We start from the raw sequence: 15,970 nt of genomic DNA, 5'->3' as shown, positions 1-15,970 counted from the left end.
GGGACAATTTCATTAAGTAGCTTTTGGAAATGTGGTATGTGCCAAGCCTGCAGAAAATGAGAAAAGGGAGTGTGAGTATATTTTCTCAGTGCAAAGTTACTTATGGTATAATATTGCTCTCATCCAATTAAACGCTATTCTCAGTCTCTTGTCTCAAATGTGAAACTAAATATCGGATCAGTAATGTGCAGAGCTCTGAATGCCAAATCAGTGTTCTTTCAGTATTCTCTCTTTCTCTGGTAATAATATGCTAATTGGTCTAAATATGCAGATAGAAAAAAAGATTGAAATTTATATCCAGGAAACATTTTTATAGTGAGACAAAAGGAAGTGTAATGTTACTTGTTACCATCTTGCTATTTATTTTGCTCTTTTTAGATTGGCCAGTCTGAAGTTTACCTTATCAGTCCTGACACAAAAAAAGTAGCAATTGAAAAAAGCTTTAAAGAAATATCCTTTTGTTCTCAGGTAAGATTGCAGTGTATTCTTTTTCTCTTTTTTCTTTAAATATTATCCACGTTGAAATGCTCGTGTACTCCTGTCTTCTGGTGTTTCAAATGGATTCTCACCCCAGTGGTTTCAGTAATCCCTATTGAGAAGTTAATTGGTAATTTTGAGAAAATAATGTCAGTTTTACATGCTTTCTATTGTAATTTCTGAGATAGAGACTCACTTCTGTGTGGAGTGGATGAATAATCTGAGTTAGAGGGAACGCCCTAGTTTGAGATTTCAGTGGGCATGATTCACAGTTGTGCAAATCTGGGATTCTCTGTGCCGTATTTTTCAAGAAGTGATAATGAAAGGAGATAAATTATATGTAAGAGCTCTCTTAAAAATACTTCAAAAATAATTTTTTTCAAGAGTGTAAGTTGCATGTATGTAAAAAGACAACCGTCTGCCATGCAGAGGTGGTGTGTGTGATGCACTGAGCGCAGGCGTGTTTCAGAGCTGCTTCGTTCACTGTTAAGCCCTGTTTCTTGTGCCGCAGAGTTTGCTTCCCTGTCCTGCGCTTCATTCTCACTGTTCTGACTTCAATTTTGCATGGATTATGCGAGGGTGCGATTTACCTAATGACTTAACAGTGAGTGATGATGTTTTGAAAGAGATGTAGCTCACACATGTGAAGATGAAGAATGCGTTGTGCAGCTTACATGGGCCTGTGATTCACACTCAGCTACTGCAGTGGCTCAGCGGCGTGAGGGCAGAATAGTCACCGTCATGTCAAGGACATGGGACAGCTCGGGCAATTGCAGCTCTCCTGCACGGGCAGCTGCACGAGCTGCTGGCAGTCCTGCATACAGGAGCAGAGGATTCTCCTGCAGGCATTTGTCTTTCCCTAACTGTGTTCTGTCTTGTAGGCCACTATTTGTGTTTAGTTTGTGTGTGTGTGTGTACCAGATTTGATTCAGTTTAAGTGAATGGGGAAATTGAATTTAATTCATTGAACCAGGATAGCGTTCTTAGAGAACACTTTATTCCCTTGAAACTTGTTATAGATCATTTTAGTTTAAACCTCTGAGAATTAACCTGAAGTATAATTATATAAATAAACTTACCTTTATTGAGGAACAGATGTTCCTGCGAGTTTAACTAAAAATTCACCTTGGGGTAAATCAGTGCAATGCTTGTTTGTACTGCTGGGCTTGGGTGAGAATAAAACCTAGTATACCAGGACGTGAATTTTGCCACTCGTTCTTTTTTTTTTTTCTTTTTTTTTCGGTAGGTTTATTTACCCATTTTTTAAATATAGAGTATATCATTTGCTGGTATTTGCTTCTAGCTTTTTTTTGAATTTTTTTTTTCTTTTCATAAATGACAATGAGGATAGCTTTCATCACAAAGCATGCAAGTACCTATTCTGAAAATTTCAGAGTAAACATAACTAGTTTGCATGCTGTCAGATCAAGAGCTTTGAAGAGAATTCCTGGATCGCAGAAAAGTCTATCCACATGTTCCCTTAGGCCATCTCCCTAGGCAGAAGCTAGTTAAGTAGACTTTAGGACTTGCCCTGAAGGTCAGCAGACGGTTGTGCTCCTCAGAGCAGCAGAAATGGAATTCTCACTGAATTCTCCCCTCGTATCTGAAGAATATGTTGCTGGGCAGATGTTATGTTGGTTGAGCAAATACTGGTCTTGAGGTACAGAGCACTTTTCCTCCAAGTATGCACATTTTGGAAAACTTGAGAGAATAATCTTAAGGACTCACCTTGATCATACAAGAACTTTAATAATCTTTTCTTGAAGATACTAGAGTTAAATTACGGGGGAGATCAGAATCAGTACTTAATTTCCAGAATGCCCAATACATTCTTGAGATACTGTAATGGCAGAAAGAAGAATGTGGTCCTGGGACAGCATCTGAATCAGCTACTCTGAAACAGCCATGAGTCTTTGCCAGCTCCTGACACCTCGGAGTTTTGTGGGCAGTGCAGTGATCCCAGCTGGGCTCCCTACACCGAAGCAGTTGGATTTTCAGGAGAAGAAATGGACTTTCCGAAGAAGAAACAGGGGATAGGGAGCTAGAAAGGGGACTCAGCGTGTTCTGTACATGTCTGTGATGTGGATGATGTGGAGTCTGTGGGTTGCATCAGCCTGTTGTTGCTTTGTCACATAGCTGCCTCCTAAAATGCTTAGCCTGGACATCCAATTGAGCTGGAGCTGGAGAAGCTGCAGGCTTTACACCATTTGAATGTCTTCTGATCTTTGTGTTCTCACGGCATGTTAGTGTCTGATGTTTGTGTAGTAAAGCCTTTGTTATTTATGTGTAATTGTCACACTCCAACAAACCAGATATCTCCGTGTACCTAAATTATTTTCCTTCATTCAGCTGGCATGCTGTGAAGGCTTATTGTTATTGTTTCGAACGATAAGACACCATTGGTCAGAATGCTTAAGGACACATGATGCTATAAGATGTTATTTTTTTGGGACATGTGACCATTTTGTTTTATAAAAGTGTTCACTTTTTATACTTTTAAAATGCTTCTTAAAAATGTTTTCTTCATGGTAAATAGGCAAAGAGAATGTTCAGTGATTCTTGCTTTGTTGACAAGGAAAAGCAAAAAAAAAACCAAGTCCTACTTGACATCTCATTTGCTGTGATTGATCATTATGTTTTTTGATACAACGGTTTATTTCCTCTCTTTACCTGGCATTAGTATTGTTGTGCCATGATAGCTAGAAGGTAGTAAAATGGTGCTGAGTGTAATCGAATTTCTGTAAACAGGCTGTACCACTGTGCATGTAGTTCTGCATCATAACTTTGAGGGTTTTTACCAAGAGTGGTGCACTGAGGGGATGTGCACTGGGATCACCTAACTCTACTCATCTGAAAGTCTTTTCATAAAAGAAAAAAAATTCCTTGCGATTAAAAAATGTTCTTAGCATTTTACCGGGATGCACTGTTTATCTACTGTTGCAGGTAGACTGTGCCTGAATTTTCATGCCTTTAGGAGAAATAAATGCTTCCGTGAATGATATTTAAGTAATACATTTAACCATTTTCATTTTTTGACTAGTCAAGCTTTTCTTTACATGGGGGAAAAAAAAATTATCCAGTTTTTGCTATTGCTTTGCTCTTACAAATGTAAAGCAATTGCTGATCACTTAAGCAAAAGGGAAGAAAAGCAAGAAGCATTTTTTCCCCTATGATTTCCAATATTGAGTAAAATACATCTTGAGTAGTATTTCTTTATGCCTGTAAGTGTTTTCCAGTTGATCTATTATAATTCAGTTGCCTAAAAAAAATCCAAACAAAACCATCAAACAACCTCTGACTTAAGTGAAATTTAAAAGATTCGTGAAGTAATAGGTTCTATAACAGAAGAGATTTTTAATGGCCAGATGAATTTAACGTAGCTGAACAGGGATATGTGACCCATCTCTAATGCTGTTGGGCCCTTCATGCTGTTATTGCTGGAAAAAATACAGGTACAGAACATTGAAAGTAAACATAACTGCTTCATTATTGTTGTTTTTGTGCTAGGGAATTAGACATGTGGATCATTTTGGGTTCATCTGCAGAGAGTCTTCAGAAAATGGAGGCTTCCACTTTGTTTGCTACGTCTTTCAGTGTACAGATGAAGCACTGGTAAGTGGAAGAAACGAAGAGCCTAATAGATTATTAGGCCCTAAAAGTCTTCTGTTGCTCTGTGCTCTGTATTTTGCTGAATGTCTTCAAATCCTGCTCCACTCAAATATAATAATTAAAAAAATGTAGCTAACATGAGGAGTCTGCAAAGGAACTTTTAATTTGTTTTGAAAGCAGAAGTTAAAATCCCCTTTAAGATCCAGTAAAACTTCATTTCATTGCACAAACTGGGTTGGACTGTGTGCCTCTTTTTTGGAAGATGTTTTTTTCATGGTGTACCTGTTAAGAAAATGAGGACTACACTACTGTGCTCTAGGTCAGGCCAGTGTGTCACAACTGCAGTAAGCTTTTTTTTTTATCACAGACAGGAAAAGGTTTCTAGGTAGAGGTAGTATCTTTTATTAGATGACAGTAATCAAATTGGGTGGCCTGGAAGATGCATGACTTCACAGAAGCAAGACAAAAGTCATCATGTTTGTGCACAGAAATGGCACAGGAATAGCTTTTCTTTTAAATCATAAGCACATTCCCGAATAAGGAACAGTATCATTCTAGAAGACTGTTGTGTTTGTGTTAAGGAAAACGAGCTCAGTGGAGGAGTGAAATTATGTTCATTTGCATTCTGTTATTTTCAGGTTGATGAAATCATGATGACATTGAAACAGGCTTTCACCGTAGCTGCTGTGCAACAGACTTCGAGGGCACAGCCCCAGCTCTGTGAAGGATGTCCTATGCAAAGCTTGCATAAACTCTGTGAAAAGATAGAAGGTGAGATTTAAAAAACTTTTTGGTCGAATGTTTTTTCTAATAATTTTTTGGGGGATCAATCTTATGTGTGAAACTTTAAGGGAATGAATGCTTCAAAAGAGCTTGGGAGTTGGGATGGAAGGCTGAAAGCCAGTCTTTTTGTTTAGAGGACTTGGAATGTAAACCCACTGTAGTAGTTCAGCCCTGATCGGGACCAGACTACGCAGTCTCTCTCTCACTCCCCCCACCCTCCGAGAGAATAGGGAGAGATAATGTAAGGAAAAACGGCTCGAGGTTTGAGATAAGGACAGGGAGAAAAATCCTTAAAGTTACCATTACGGGCAAAACAGACTCAACTTGAGGAAAACTATTCATTTATTTCTAAAACCAGCAGGACAATGAGACAGGGAACAAGATAACCTCCCCCAACCCCTCCCTCTTCCCCTCGCGGAGCAGCACAGGGGGGAAGAGGGAATGGGGGTTATGGTCAGTTCATCACGCATTGTTTTACACTGCTACTTTGTCGTCGGGGGAAGAACTCCTCACATTCCTCCCCTGTTCCATTGTGCGGTCCCACCCACGCACCACAGTCCTTTGTGAAACTGCTCCGGCGTGGGTCATCTCTCCCACGGGATGTGGTCCCTCCAGAACGGCTGCCCCAGTGGGCCCTCCACGGGCCACAGCCTCCTTCAGGCATCCACCTCCCCCTGTGTGGGGTCCTCCACAGGCTGCAGGTGGATCTCTGCCTCTTCGTGGACCTCCATGGGCTGCAGGGGGACAACCTGCTCCACCATGGTCGTCACCACGGGCTCTAGGGGAATCTTGGCCAGGAGCCGCATTACTCCTCCCCCTCCTTCTTCACTGACCTTGGTGTCTGCAGCTGTTCCTCTCACAAGAAAAGTTCTTCACAACAGACTGGGAGACACCTCTCAGAATCTCTTCACATCATCCAGCTCATCTCCTCTCCACTTCTTGCAGCTGGGCTGGGCCAAGTTGAGCCCAGTTGGCTGCCTGGCGAGAAGCCAGAGAGTGAGGCCTGCTTCTGCCCCTGTGTGCCTCTGCCCCCGTTCAGCTTCTTCACAGCTTCTCTTCTCTCTCTTCCCCCCCCCCCCGTTTTCGCCTTCTTAAATACATTATCGCAGAGGTGTTATCACAGGGCATTCTGCCACCAATCGGCTCGGCCTTGGCCAGCAGCAGGTCCGCCCTAGGCCCGGCCGAGTCTCCACTGAACAAAGGGGAGCGACTTCTAGCAGCTTCCTACAGAAGCTACCACCTTAGGCCCCCCCTCACTAAACAAAACCACAACAGTAATCTGCAAAGTAATAAGAATTTTTTAACAAAAGTTAAGCTTCTTTCTTGTATTTTAGTTGAATTTTTGGAAACTAATTAAGAGTCTAAGTATTACTGAATTGCAGCTAGCTTGGCTCTACTAGCCGTATAAACACAGAGGATTGTAGGTAAGAAACTTCCCAAGAATATGTGCTGCAGTAGCTATGACCTGCTGTCCTATTGAACCCACTTAGATACTGGTGCCACAATGCCACTAAACGTGAACTGAACAGTGAGCTTTTCATATGCGTGTTTGTGGTGTTGATCTATGCTGCTTCATGAAAATCCAGTGGTTAGAATTGTAGTTGTTGCCCAGAAAACAAATTCAAGCCAAAAAACAACCTCTCTGCTTTTCAATAAATCTCACAGTTAGGTTTTGTTCATTTAAGTGATGTCTGGGGTGAACAAAGGGCAACAGCAGCTTGTCAGATCACATGACAGTAGCTTGTTAGACTAAAACCTATCTAGTATTAATTTGATGAAACTGGAGAACTTCCAAAACTACTTTTCACTCTATTTTGGTCTTCAGCTAGCTGTTATTTTTGAGAAATTTCTTGAAGGCAGATTATTCTTAATGTCTTTAATTATGCCATCTGGTTAATCATATCATCTGCTTCTGAAGGAGAAATGCCATGATCAGAAACCGAAGTACAAAATACTCTTGATGGTTTACTGTTTTTCCACAGAAAATAGAGGAAAGGAATTTAATCCAGGATGATATAAAAAAAAAAAAAATAATCTGAGTGAGTGAGTAGTCTGCTTTAGACTGTCAGTAAATGTTTTCAGCAAGAGGCAAAGCAGGAACTTCACCATCATGCAATAAATTTACTCTTTTTCAGTAGAGGCCAAGGTATACAAATTGGAGAAAATAAATGGAAATTTATTTATACTACAAGCAAAATCCAAGTAATACTGCATAAAACACCAGGCTGCTAAAATGCAGTAGATTGTGGGTTTATTTTATCTTGTGTGATAATGGAATCTTCAGCTAAGAATATAATCCTGGTCTGTGCTCAGTAAATCTCCTCATTGCAGAGTTCGTGTCCCTCATTTTAAAGGCATGAGTTCAGTAGTAGCTTTAAATTAACCTAGAGTTCTTTCTAATGTCCTGTTATGAAATCAGTGCAACTGGTCAGCTCAAATAACTGATGAGCTTTGGCTTAAATTGTGTGCATATTTATGTGACTGATGAGTTCTGACAAATTTGACCCTATGATTTGTTCTTTTTTGTTCCTGTTGGCAGGGTTACACCCTTCTAAGACTAAACTAGAACTACAGAAGCATCTAACAACACTAAATAGCCAGGAGCAAGCCTCTATTTTTGAAGAGGTTAAGGTAAGCTCTTTGTTTCCTACAAGACTTTAAAGCAATTGATATTTTTTGCTAACATCAGTGTGAAGCACCAATGTTTTTTTCATTTTTTAATGACTTATTCATTATTTAATAGACTGTTAATCACCTTGTTCTTTAATTTCAATATCATTATTTTTCCAGAACTGTAGAAAATGTTTCTTTTGATGAAAATGGCTTATTTTACTCATTTTTCTTCCTCTAATAGTACTTATTTTCCATTAAAATGTTGCCTTCTGCGTAAAACTGCATACATTTTTTGTGGGTGAAGGCAGTCACTTGTACTGTGAGAACATTCAGTTGTTACTTTGACCAAAGCAAATTACTGTAACATTCCCAGATCAGAAAATTTCCTGCCTAAAATTTATCCTAGATTGTAATACTTGTCAAACTAACAAAAAAAAGCTTGACTTTCTACTTTCTGAGTGAAATTAATTTTAGCACAAAGGAAAGCGTAGCTGGATTTAAGACAGATGATGAAATGTCATTGAGCTTGGCACACTACTGAAGATTAGGAAATTTCATACTTTTAAAAAAAATATTTCCTTCCTCTCCTGAGTCATTTCAGTCTCTTTGTGTGTTTCCATGTGGCTGTTTATCATCTAATACCAAATTTGGAAGTTACTCTGTGGGAGCAATTTCATGAGCTAATTTCTTAGTATACAGCAGCTAGCTGACACTGCTGCCTTTTAGTATTCTGCACACATTTTAACAGGCTAAGGCTTCTAGTAGTCACAGAAAACTGTTAATTGCTTCTGGTCAGAGTCTACAAACAATTAACTTGGTAAAACCAAGGGTAAAGTGCATCTTTCCTGCCTGCTTTTTCAGCTGATTTTTTTGAGTTGGACTGCCTGAAATTTTAGTTGTTGTGTTCTTACAACTTCATATGTTGTAACCATGATTTGCTTTTTTTAGTTAACTGTCTGTCTTAGGCTACATTTATTAATCTGATGTGCTACTTTGGCATTAGCTAATTCATTCTGTGTCCTCTGCATTACATCAATAGGCTTAAAACAGCATCTGCTTTTCAAAAGTTAGGTTTCTGTGATTAAGTTCTGTAATAAATTGTTTTAAAGATATTTTCTCTTACAGTAATTCAGATCTGAATAGAATGAAGCAGAGGCAAATATGTTCACCTTGTGCACTAATTTTGAAAATACCTGTGTCATTTCCCAAAAATGCAATGTCCAATGAGAGGGATTTCTAGGAAAGGGTTGTGCATCATAACGCGAGACAGTACTTCATGTGTGCTACAAACTCAGAACTACAATGTTTGGGTTTTCTTTACATCAAAAGCAAATTGGCAAAAATATTTTTAAATTCTTTGTTTGCTTGTGGCAATTTGATACCTCTACAGTTGTCCTTTATGTTTCATGTAACTTCTGTCATGTATGAAGTGAGGTCAAGTGTTTTTCTTGCTGTGTTGCTGCTTTGCCTGAGACGCTGGTGTCCTCTGGTGGACTGGAGTGGAAGCATTAACCAGGTTAAACTTGTTCTTACACTAATGACGTGTTGACAGTGACAAAATGAAAAGAGTAGATATTTGCTAACTGTTATACAAATGTGTAATTACTGTGCTTGTGGTGTTTTCAATTAAAGAAATTAAGACCAAAAAATGATCAAAAAGAGAACGAGTTGGTTATCTCTGTTTTGAGAAACGTGTATGAAGAAAAACAGAAGGACCATGTTCATGTTGGAGAAGCAAAACAGGTAAGTAATCGTTCAATTTTAGTTCATATAAGAAGAAACCAGGAAAAAAATCTTCCATTTCAGTTTTATATCTTTCCAAAGACAAATTTCCATCACTGATGTTTTGTAACTTCAAACCGTAGGCAAAAGTGAACCCTGGTTTTGCTTATGATTCATCGGCTGTTGTCATGTGCTGAAACAGGTAGACCTCAGATCTTGAGGGTACCCAGTACAGTCTGATTTCAGGCCTAGGAGACAGACATGCAAACAAGGTAGACCACTAATTTGGTTGGTTGTTTCTTCTCACTATAATGAAAATTCAGTGTATGTGGGAGAATATATAATGAATTTGTAATCAGTCTCAGCCCATCTGTGGCATTTGCCACCCTGCTGTCTGTTTGTGTGAGTAAGTGTCCTGACAACACATTGGATTTGGTCCTTGATGAAGACTACCACTCTTACTCTATAGCTGGAAGTTATTTCTTCTGTGCAAACCACCATTTAAAGTGGCCTCAAGGAGGAGGAAGTGAGGAGGATTGCTGCAGAAACAGCAGCAGAGAGTGTCATCCATTTCCAAAGAGCTTCATTTTGTATCAAGGTGCATCAGTGCTGTTTAACTGGCTATTTATACAGCACAGTTAAGATTTTTCAAAAGGGATTAATGATTTTGGATGCCTTGCTTTGTGCCTAACTAACTTGAGACACCTTGAGGAGGTCTGTATTTAGAATCATAGAATAGCTTGGGTTGGAAGGGGCCTTTATGGGTCATCTAGTCCAATTCCCCTGCAAGGAGCAGGGACATCCCCGACTAGATCAGGTTGCTCAGAGCCCTGTCCAGCCTGGCCTTGAACGTTTCTAGAGATGGGGCATCCACCACCCTCATTGGAAAAAAAAATTTTCTTATATCTAGTCTGAATCTACCTCTCTCTCTGTTTTAAAACCATTACCCCTTTTCCTATCACAACAGGCCATGCTAAAGAGTTTCTGCCTGTCTTTCTTATAAGCCCCCTTGAGGTACTGAAAGATTGCTCTAAGGTCCCCCCAGACCCTCCTCTTCTCCAGGCTGAACAGCCCCAACTCTTTCAGCCTGTCCTCATAGGAAAGGTGCTGCAGCCCTCTGATCATCTTCGTGGCCTCCTCTGGACTCCCTCTAGCAGTTCCACGTCCTTCTTATGTTGGAGCAGCTGGAATTCCATTGAGAGCACTTTAGGTGCTCATACTTACCTGTGATCCTTCCCCAGGTTGTGGGCACCTATTGCTGGGACTGGTGCCATATTGACAGTAATGGGATGGATTGTGGTTCCCCTCCTCCAGCAACGTTAGTTTAAAGCTTTCTTTATCAGTCTTGCAAGCCTTTGGCCAAAGATATTCTTCCCCCTCTCTATCAGGTGGACCTCATAAGCCCCTAGTAGACCAGGCTTCTTAAAGCATGTCCCATGGTCTTAAGTAGCCGAACCCCTGGGTGTGGCACCATTCCTGTAGCCGTTTGTTGATTTGCTGGATTTGACTGGCTCTTTCAGGCCCCTTCCCCTTGAGCGAGAGGATTGATGAAAAGACTACCTGCACCCCAGAGTCGTTCACCATTGCTACCAGGGCTCTCTAATCCTTCTTGATACTCCTCAGGCCACTCCTGGCTGCATCACTGGCACCCACGTGAGACAGCAGCAGTGGATAATAGTCCATGGGCTGTATGAGATTTGGTAGTCTGTTAGTAGCATTCCTGATACATTCCTGATACGAGCCACCAGTAAGCTCTCTCCAGAGAGTACACTGAGTTGGTAAATGGGTGTGCCTCCATACCTCTCAGAAGCTACCGCTACTATCACCCATCGTCTCTTCTTGGTTGCACTGGTAATTATATGAGCAGGCCAGGCTGCCTTACTCAATTCCAGCGTCCCTCCTGATGTGCAGAGTCTTACCTCTTCAGCTTGCATAGCGGCAAAGCGGTTCTGCAAGGGCACCTCAGGTTTCGGGGGAAGTCTCTTTTTCCTACTGGCCCTTGCCTTTGCAAGCTTCCATTCCTCTGCGTTATTGGCTCCCCTCCATTCTACCTGTGTCGGTGTGGGAGTTTTTGACATTTCGGCCTGGGGCTGTCGTTCTGGTGCAGACTGCACTTGGAACCAGCTATCCAACTCCTTCTCAGCCTCCCTGATGCTGCACTTTAGAAGAGGATCAGCACCCATTCTCTGGAAACTTTCAGTTCCAATTATTTGACCCTTTAAAAAATCTTGGCTGTCCCACCACTGCTGGCCAATAATTCCGTTGCGATGACTGCTGTTGGCCATTTGTGATGTAAACTAGTGAATGAATATATGGACAGTAATTAGACCCCTGAAGGAACTGGGGAAGTAGCAGCAAGTCTTCATTTACTACTTGTTCACTTTGTTAATCTCTTTTCTTTTTATGGCTTACTGGCTAATTATTGACCTCCCTGAGAAAACAGGAGGAAAACTTTGCATATTTCGTTCTCTGATTTCTTGTCTTGGGCATCTCACCAGAAATATGATTTTAAGAAAAAAGCATTGCAGTTACTGCATGTCAGAAAGAAGCGTTGCCTGAGGTCCTCTGTCATCATACCTGAAATGTTTTTTCATTTGATCTAATGCCAGTTGATTATCAAATAGTTGTCAGTCACGAATGGCTTGGCAATAGGGATATGCGAAGCAAGGTAGTATCTTAATATATCTTGAGTGTGATTTGAAAATTCCTGAGGCCTGAGTCTGCTTCCACTTGCAAAGACACCAGTGCTCTAAGAACAGAGCTGACTTGCCCTCAGTCCATCATTTGTCTTACCGTAACATTTTATATTTACGCTGATAATTTATCTCCAGTACTGTGTAACAGCAAATACCTTTGAACGTGTACTCTGGCAGTGTCATTTGTCTCAGCAATCATTAACACATGACATCCTAACATCCTTGTTCCCTTCCTTTCTGCACAGGTATTCACTTTCATGCTTCTCTTTTTTTTTTTTTTTTTTAATATTTAAATCAGGGGAGGAAAAAAGTAAAATGTGATACTAGTACAGGGATCTTATTTAATAAAAAAATGTCTCTTCATAAGAATGTAATAGCAGGCAGTGTCTGATTTTTACCTTTGAGGATAAGATGAGTGAAGGTAAAAAGAAAATACAGAAGCCTGTGACTTTGTCGAACTGGAAATAGGATGCTTTAAAACTATATCTAGACAGGACTATTTGATGATGATGATGATGTGCTGTTCAGCTGCCCACATCGTAATAGTTACAAAGATCAAGCATTCAGATCTCTGAAATCAGGGTCTGGTAGTGAGGGCTACGGTGCCTGGCAGCCTCAAGATGAACCCCCAAAAATAACACTGAAAACCATGCTCTGGTTTCTGCTGCAGATGTTAGGTCTGGATGGAAGTATTTGCATCGTAGTGTCATTTTTGTATTTGCTACACTAGTCTTCACAAGCAATAAAAATGGGCTGAAATATTTGTTTAAAAAGCAGAACTCTCAATAGACTGCTGGCTTTAAGGTGGAAGTGTTTTTACTGGTGAAATATATAGAGGAGTTAGATTGTTATACATCTTCCTGGCCCTCAAAAAGCCCCGTTTTAACATAATGGAGACACTTCAGAGTTCCTGTTAATTATGAGCTTCAGCAATTTTGATTAATTTCTTGACAAAGAAAAGCAAATCTATGATAAATCTCTAACCTGTTACACCTAACCGTTTAGAATTTATACAGTTGTACTTTGGCATTAAAGAAAATGTGTCAACGTAGCCATAAATGCCTATCAAAATGGCAATTCTTCTGAAGCATGCTACTACACTCAACACGTTTTCTTTAAGAGATTTCCTGGTCTTATGTTAGGATAGTTTGTTAAACTTCAGTATAAGTATCAGTAGAGAAAAAGGCATGAAAAGCCAAGGACACCAGGAGAAAGCACTGGTTCAGGTTACAGAAGTCTTCAGACTATTTGCTGAGATTCTGCTCCATGCTGTTGAGTATTTTACATTTATGTTTTTAAACATTTGCAGAATTCCCAACGCCCTGCTGAGAATGCTGTAAATGAGATGACCAGCAGTGCTCCGAGGTTCAGATTAGATATGTTAAAGAACAAAGCAAAAAGATCTCTGACAGAATCATTTGAAAGTATTTTATCACGTGTAAGTATCTTCTTGCTTATTGCCTCTGAATGTAATTTCAGTATTTTATTTATTTGAATGATAGAAAAGTCATATTTGTTATCCTTCCAAGTTGTAGCCAGGTGGTTATTAAAGGCTCAGTGACAAAAATATTTGAGTGTATGTGTTTAGAAGAAGGCAAAACAAAGCAGGGCTTTGGTATAGAGAATACCAAGTCTAATACTTGCTAGATAAGAAATAGGGTATATAGGCATTTGCAAAAATTAATATGAAGTTGAACATGAGAACTTATGAAAGTGACCATTGTGTTATTTCTCTTTCAGATTTGGAAAATTTTAAAAGTAACTATAATTTTTAACTTCTTTTTATGTAGAAGGAAGTTATTAGGGAACTGACTAAGCATTCCTAATGAGATGGTATTTATTAGTGACACAGAATTGATAAATAATGGTGCATCTGAACTTTTAAATACTAGAGATTATTTGAAGGCGAGGAGTGTAAAGAACTTAGAAGGCACTAAGAGTATGAAGGCATTTATGCAATATCACATCAGGTAAAATACTTTGTAAGCAGTGTCTGGCAATACCTATTGGGAAAAACTTTAGCTCGTATGTGATAGCGATCTCCAAGAAAACATGTTGAGAAAATGTTTAACGTGAACAGATGGCTGAAAATATCTACTGAAAGTATACAGTGGTTAAGAAAACAAATCAGATGTCAAGTTTAAGCACTACTTAAACCTATGGAGTGTCTTCTCATTCAAACATTGTTTTGCACCTCATGGAAGAAGGCTGAGGGAAGTAATAGGAGACTTGGAAAGACTTCTGCTTGACAAAGAATTAAAAATATCAGACCTTCTCACTTTTTAAAAAAAAAAAAAAGACTTGTGACAGAATGCCGAACAACAAACATTAAGGAACAAAAATTGGGCATTCTCATTTCTCATCAGCAAACAGTTAAATTGAAGCAAGATCTAGTACAGTTTATTGACTTACAGGCATGCAACTTGTAGTGACAAAACTGGGGCTTCAAAGCTTATTTCAGACATTGTATCTAACCTGTTCCCATTGAACAAGTGATGGGAAAAGCATGTTCACCCTGTTATAATTATGCATCTAGAGAGGATCTTTAGTTGAATATCTTCCCTTATTACTTTCCAGCCAACATTTCTAGAGTTCACCCCTATAAAATCCTGCTGTGGGTGTGTTCGGGATGTGAAGCGTAATTGTTAGTGTTGTTACACTAACTGTAGTAGGTACTGTTCTAATTTTTGCCACTTTGTCCTGACTGGCATAAGCTGTCTCTATGTAAGCACAACTGTATATTTGTTGCATTTTCACTGTTTTGGTGAAAATTGGCTGCTTTGATGGAAATTATTGATAATTTTTTTTTGTCAGATCTGAGGCAAAACGTTTTGTGTGAGCTTCAAGGAGAGAATACTCACTATTGTGAATAATGGTAACCTTTTATATTTTACCTGGAATAACAGGTCAAAGAGAACAGTCAAAGAGAACATAAGCCTTAACTTCAGAACATGAAAAAAATAGACCATTCAAAGTTAGGAAGTTACAAGTTCCATAGTTGTATTAGTGTGTAAGAATCCATCAGTAGGTTTCTTGATATTTCTCTTGGATACATAAAAACATCAGTGCAACAAATTATACAAAAGTATTGTTGAGCAGTTTATACAAAAATATCTATGCTTTCTGATTTTTAGGGATTGAAGTGATAATACCAGATATTATGTTTTGCTGTGCATTAAATTTATATGGTTCTAAGTAATTTGTAATAGACAGCCTTTATGTTTCTTTGTATGTTGGTCAAAAGTACCTAGTGTGAAAATTTCCTCTTTGAAATACAGAAGGTAATTTAGCAGTAGTTACAGTACATGCATGCAATATGTGATTAGGTGCGTATCATGGAAAGCACGTCATTGCCCATGAGAATTCCTTAATTGCTCAGGATCCTTTAAAATGTCACAGATCGTCCTGAATGAAGCCTCTCTTTCTGAGAGGGCCAAAGGCTATTCTTAAGCATTTCAGGAAACTAAATTTGATACTTTACTTGGAAATTACAGATTCTGGCTAGACCACACAAATCTCTTTTTGGTATGCCCCATATAATATAATCTTAACTGCTGATGTGCTTTTTTTTTTTTTTTTTTTTTTGCAGGGCAGTAAAGCCAGAGGTTCACTGGACAGTTCTGGTGCTGTGGATTTGGACAGCTCAGTGGCCAGTACCTTAAGCAGCACAAGTAAGGTAAGTGAAGCCTGGGGTGAATGTACACGCATAGGAATTTCAGATAATATTCCCTGAAACAACTACTCACTAGTGAACTGCGGTTACCAGCTGCTCACATAACTGTTCTAACATCTTGCATTTTCTTTTGATTATTTTTTGGGAGTAGACGAGCTCACTGATGGCGTGTGAAAAGAAATAAACCCCAGAACAGTCAAACAGTATGATAAAAACAGTATCACAGAGTAGGGGGGTTAGGTATGTCCTTTTCTTCCTACCTGTAAGATTCCTGCTGCCACTTGCTGATCTGTAGGTTCTGTCTTCATTCCTGTGCCGAGTCCCTCTGAGCATGACGGGGCTGCATTCGTTGCAGGCAGCATCTTGGATCAGCCACTACCTTTCCTTTTTGGTAGTT

At 39.5% G+C, this 15,970-nt stretch overlaps 1 protein-coding gene across 7 annotated transcripts in view; it reads left to right on the top strand.

Annotated features, from left to right (window-relative positions):
* The window catches only part of TBC1D1 (TBC1 domain family member 1), a 113,834-nt gene that overhangs the window by 57,627 nt on the left and 40,237 nt on the right, over window positions 1–15,970 (top strand). For all 7 annotated transcript variants that reach the window (XM_086747173.1, XM_086747178.1, XM_086747172.1 and 4 more), the window contains 7 exons: window positions 379–468; window positions 3,985–4,089; window positions 4,725–4,857; window positions 7,409–7,500; window positions 9,115–9,225; window positions 13,210–13,338; window positions 15,490–15,576. In XM_086747173.1, coding sequence (XP_086603299.1) covers window positions 379–468; window positions 3,985–4,089; window positions 4,725–4,857; window positions 7,409–7,500; window positions 9,115–9,225; window positions 13,210–13,338; window positions 15,490–15,576 — 747 coding nt within the window. The remainder of the gene's footprint in view (window positions 1–378; window positions 469–3,984; window positions 4,090–4,724; window positions 4,858–7,408; window positions 7,501–9,114; window positions 9,226–13,209; window positions 13,339–15,489; window positions 15,577–15,970) is intronic.

The sequence above is a fragment of the Chlamydotis macqueenii genome, chromosome 4 (genome assembly GCF_036417535.1).
Source record: "Chlamydotis macqueenii isolate bChlMac1 chromosome 4, bChlMac1.mat, whole genome shotgun sequence".
Lineage (NCBI taxonomy): Eukaryota > Metazoa > Chordata > Aves > Otidiformes > Otididae > Chlamydotis > Chlamydotis macqueenii.
The sequence above is the reverse complement of the archived record's forward strand: the minus strand, read 5'-3'. Positions and strand labels throughout refer to the sequence as shown.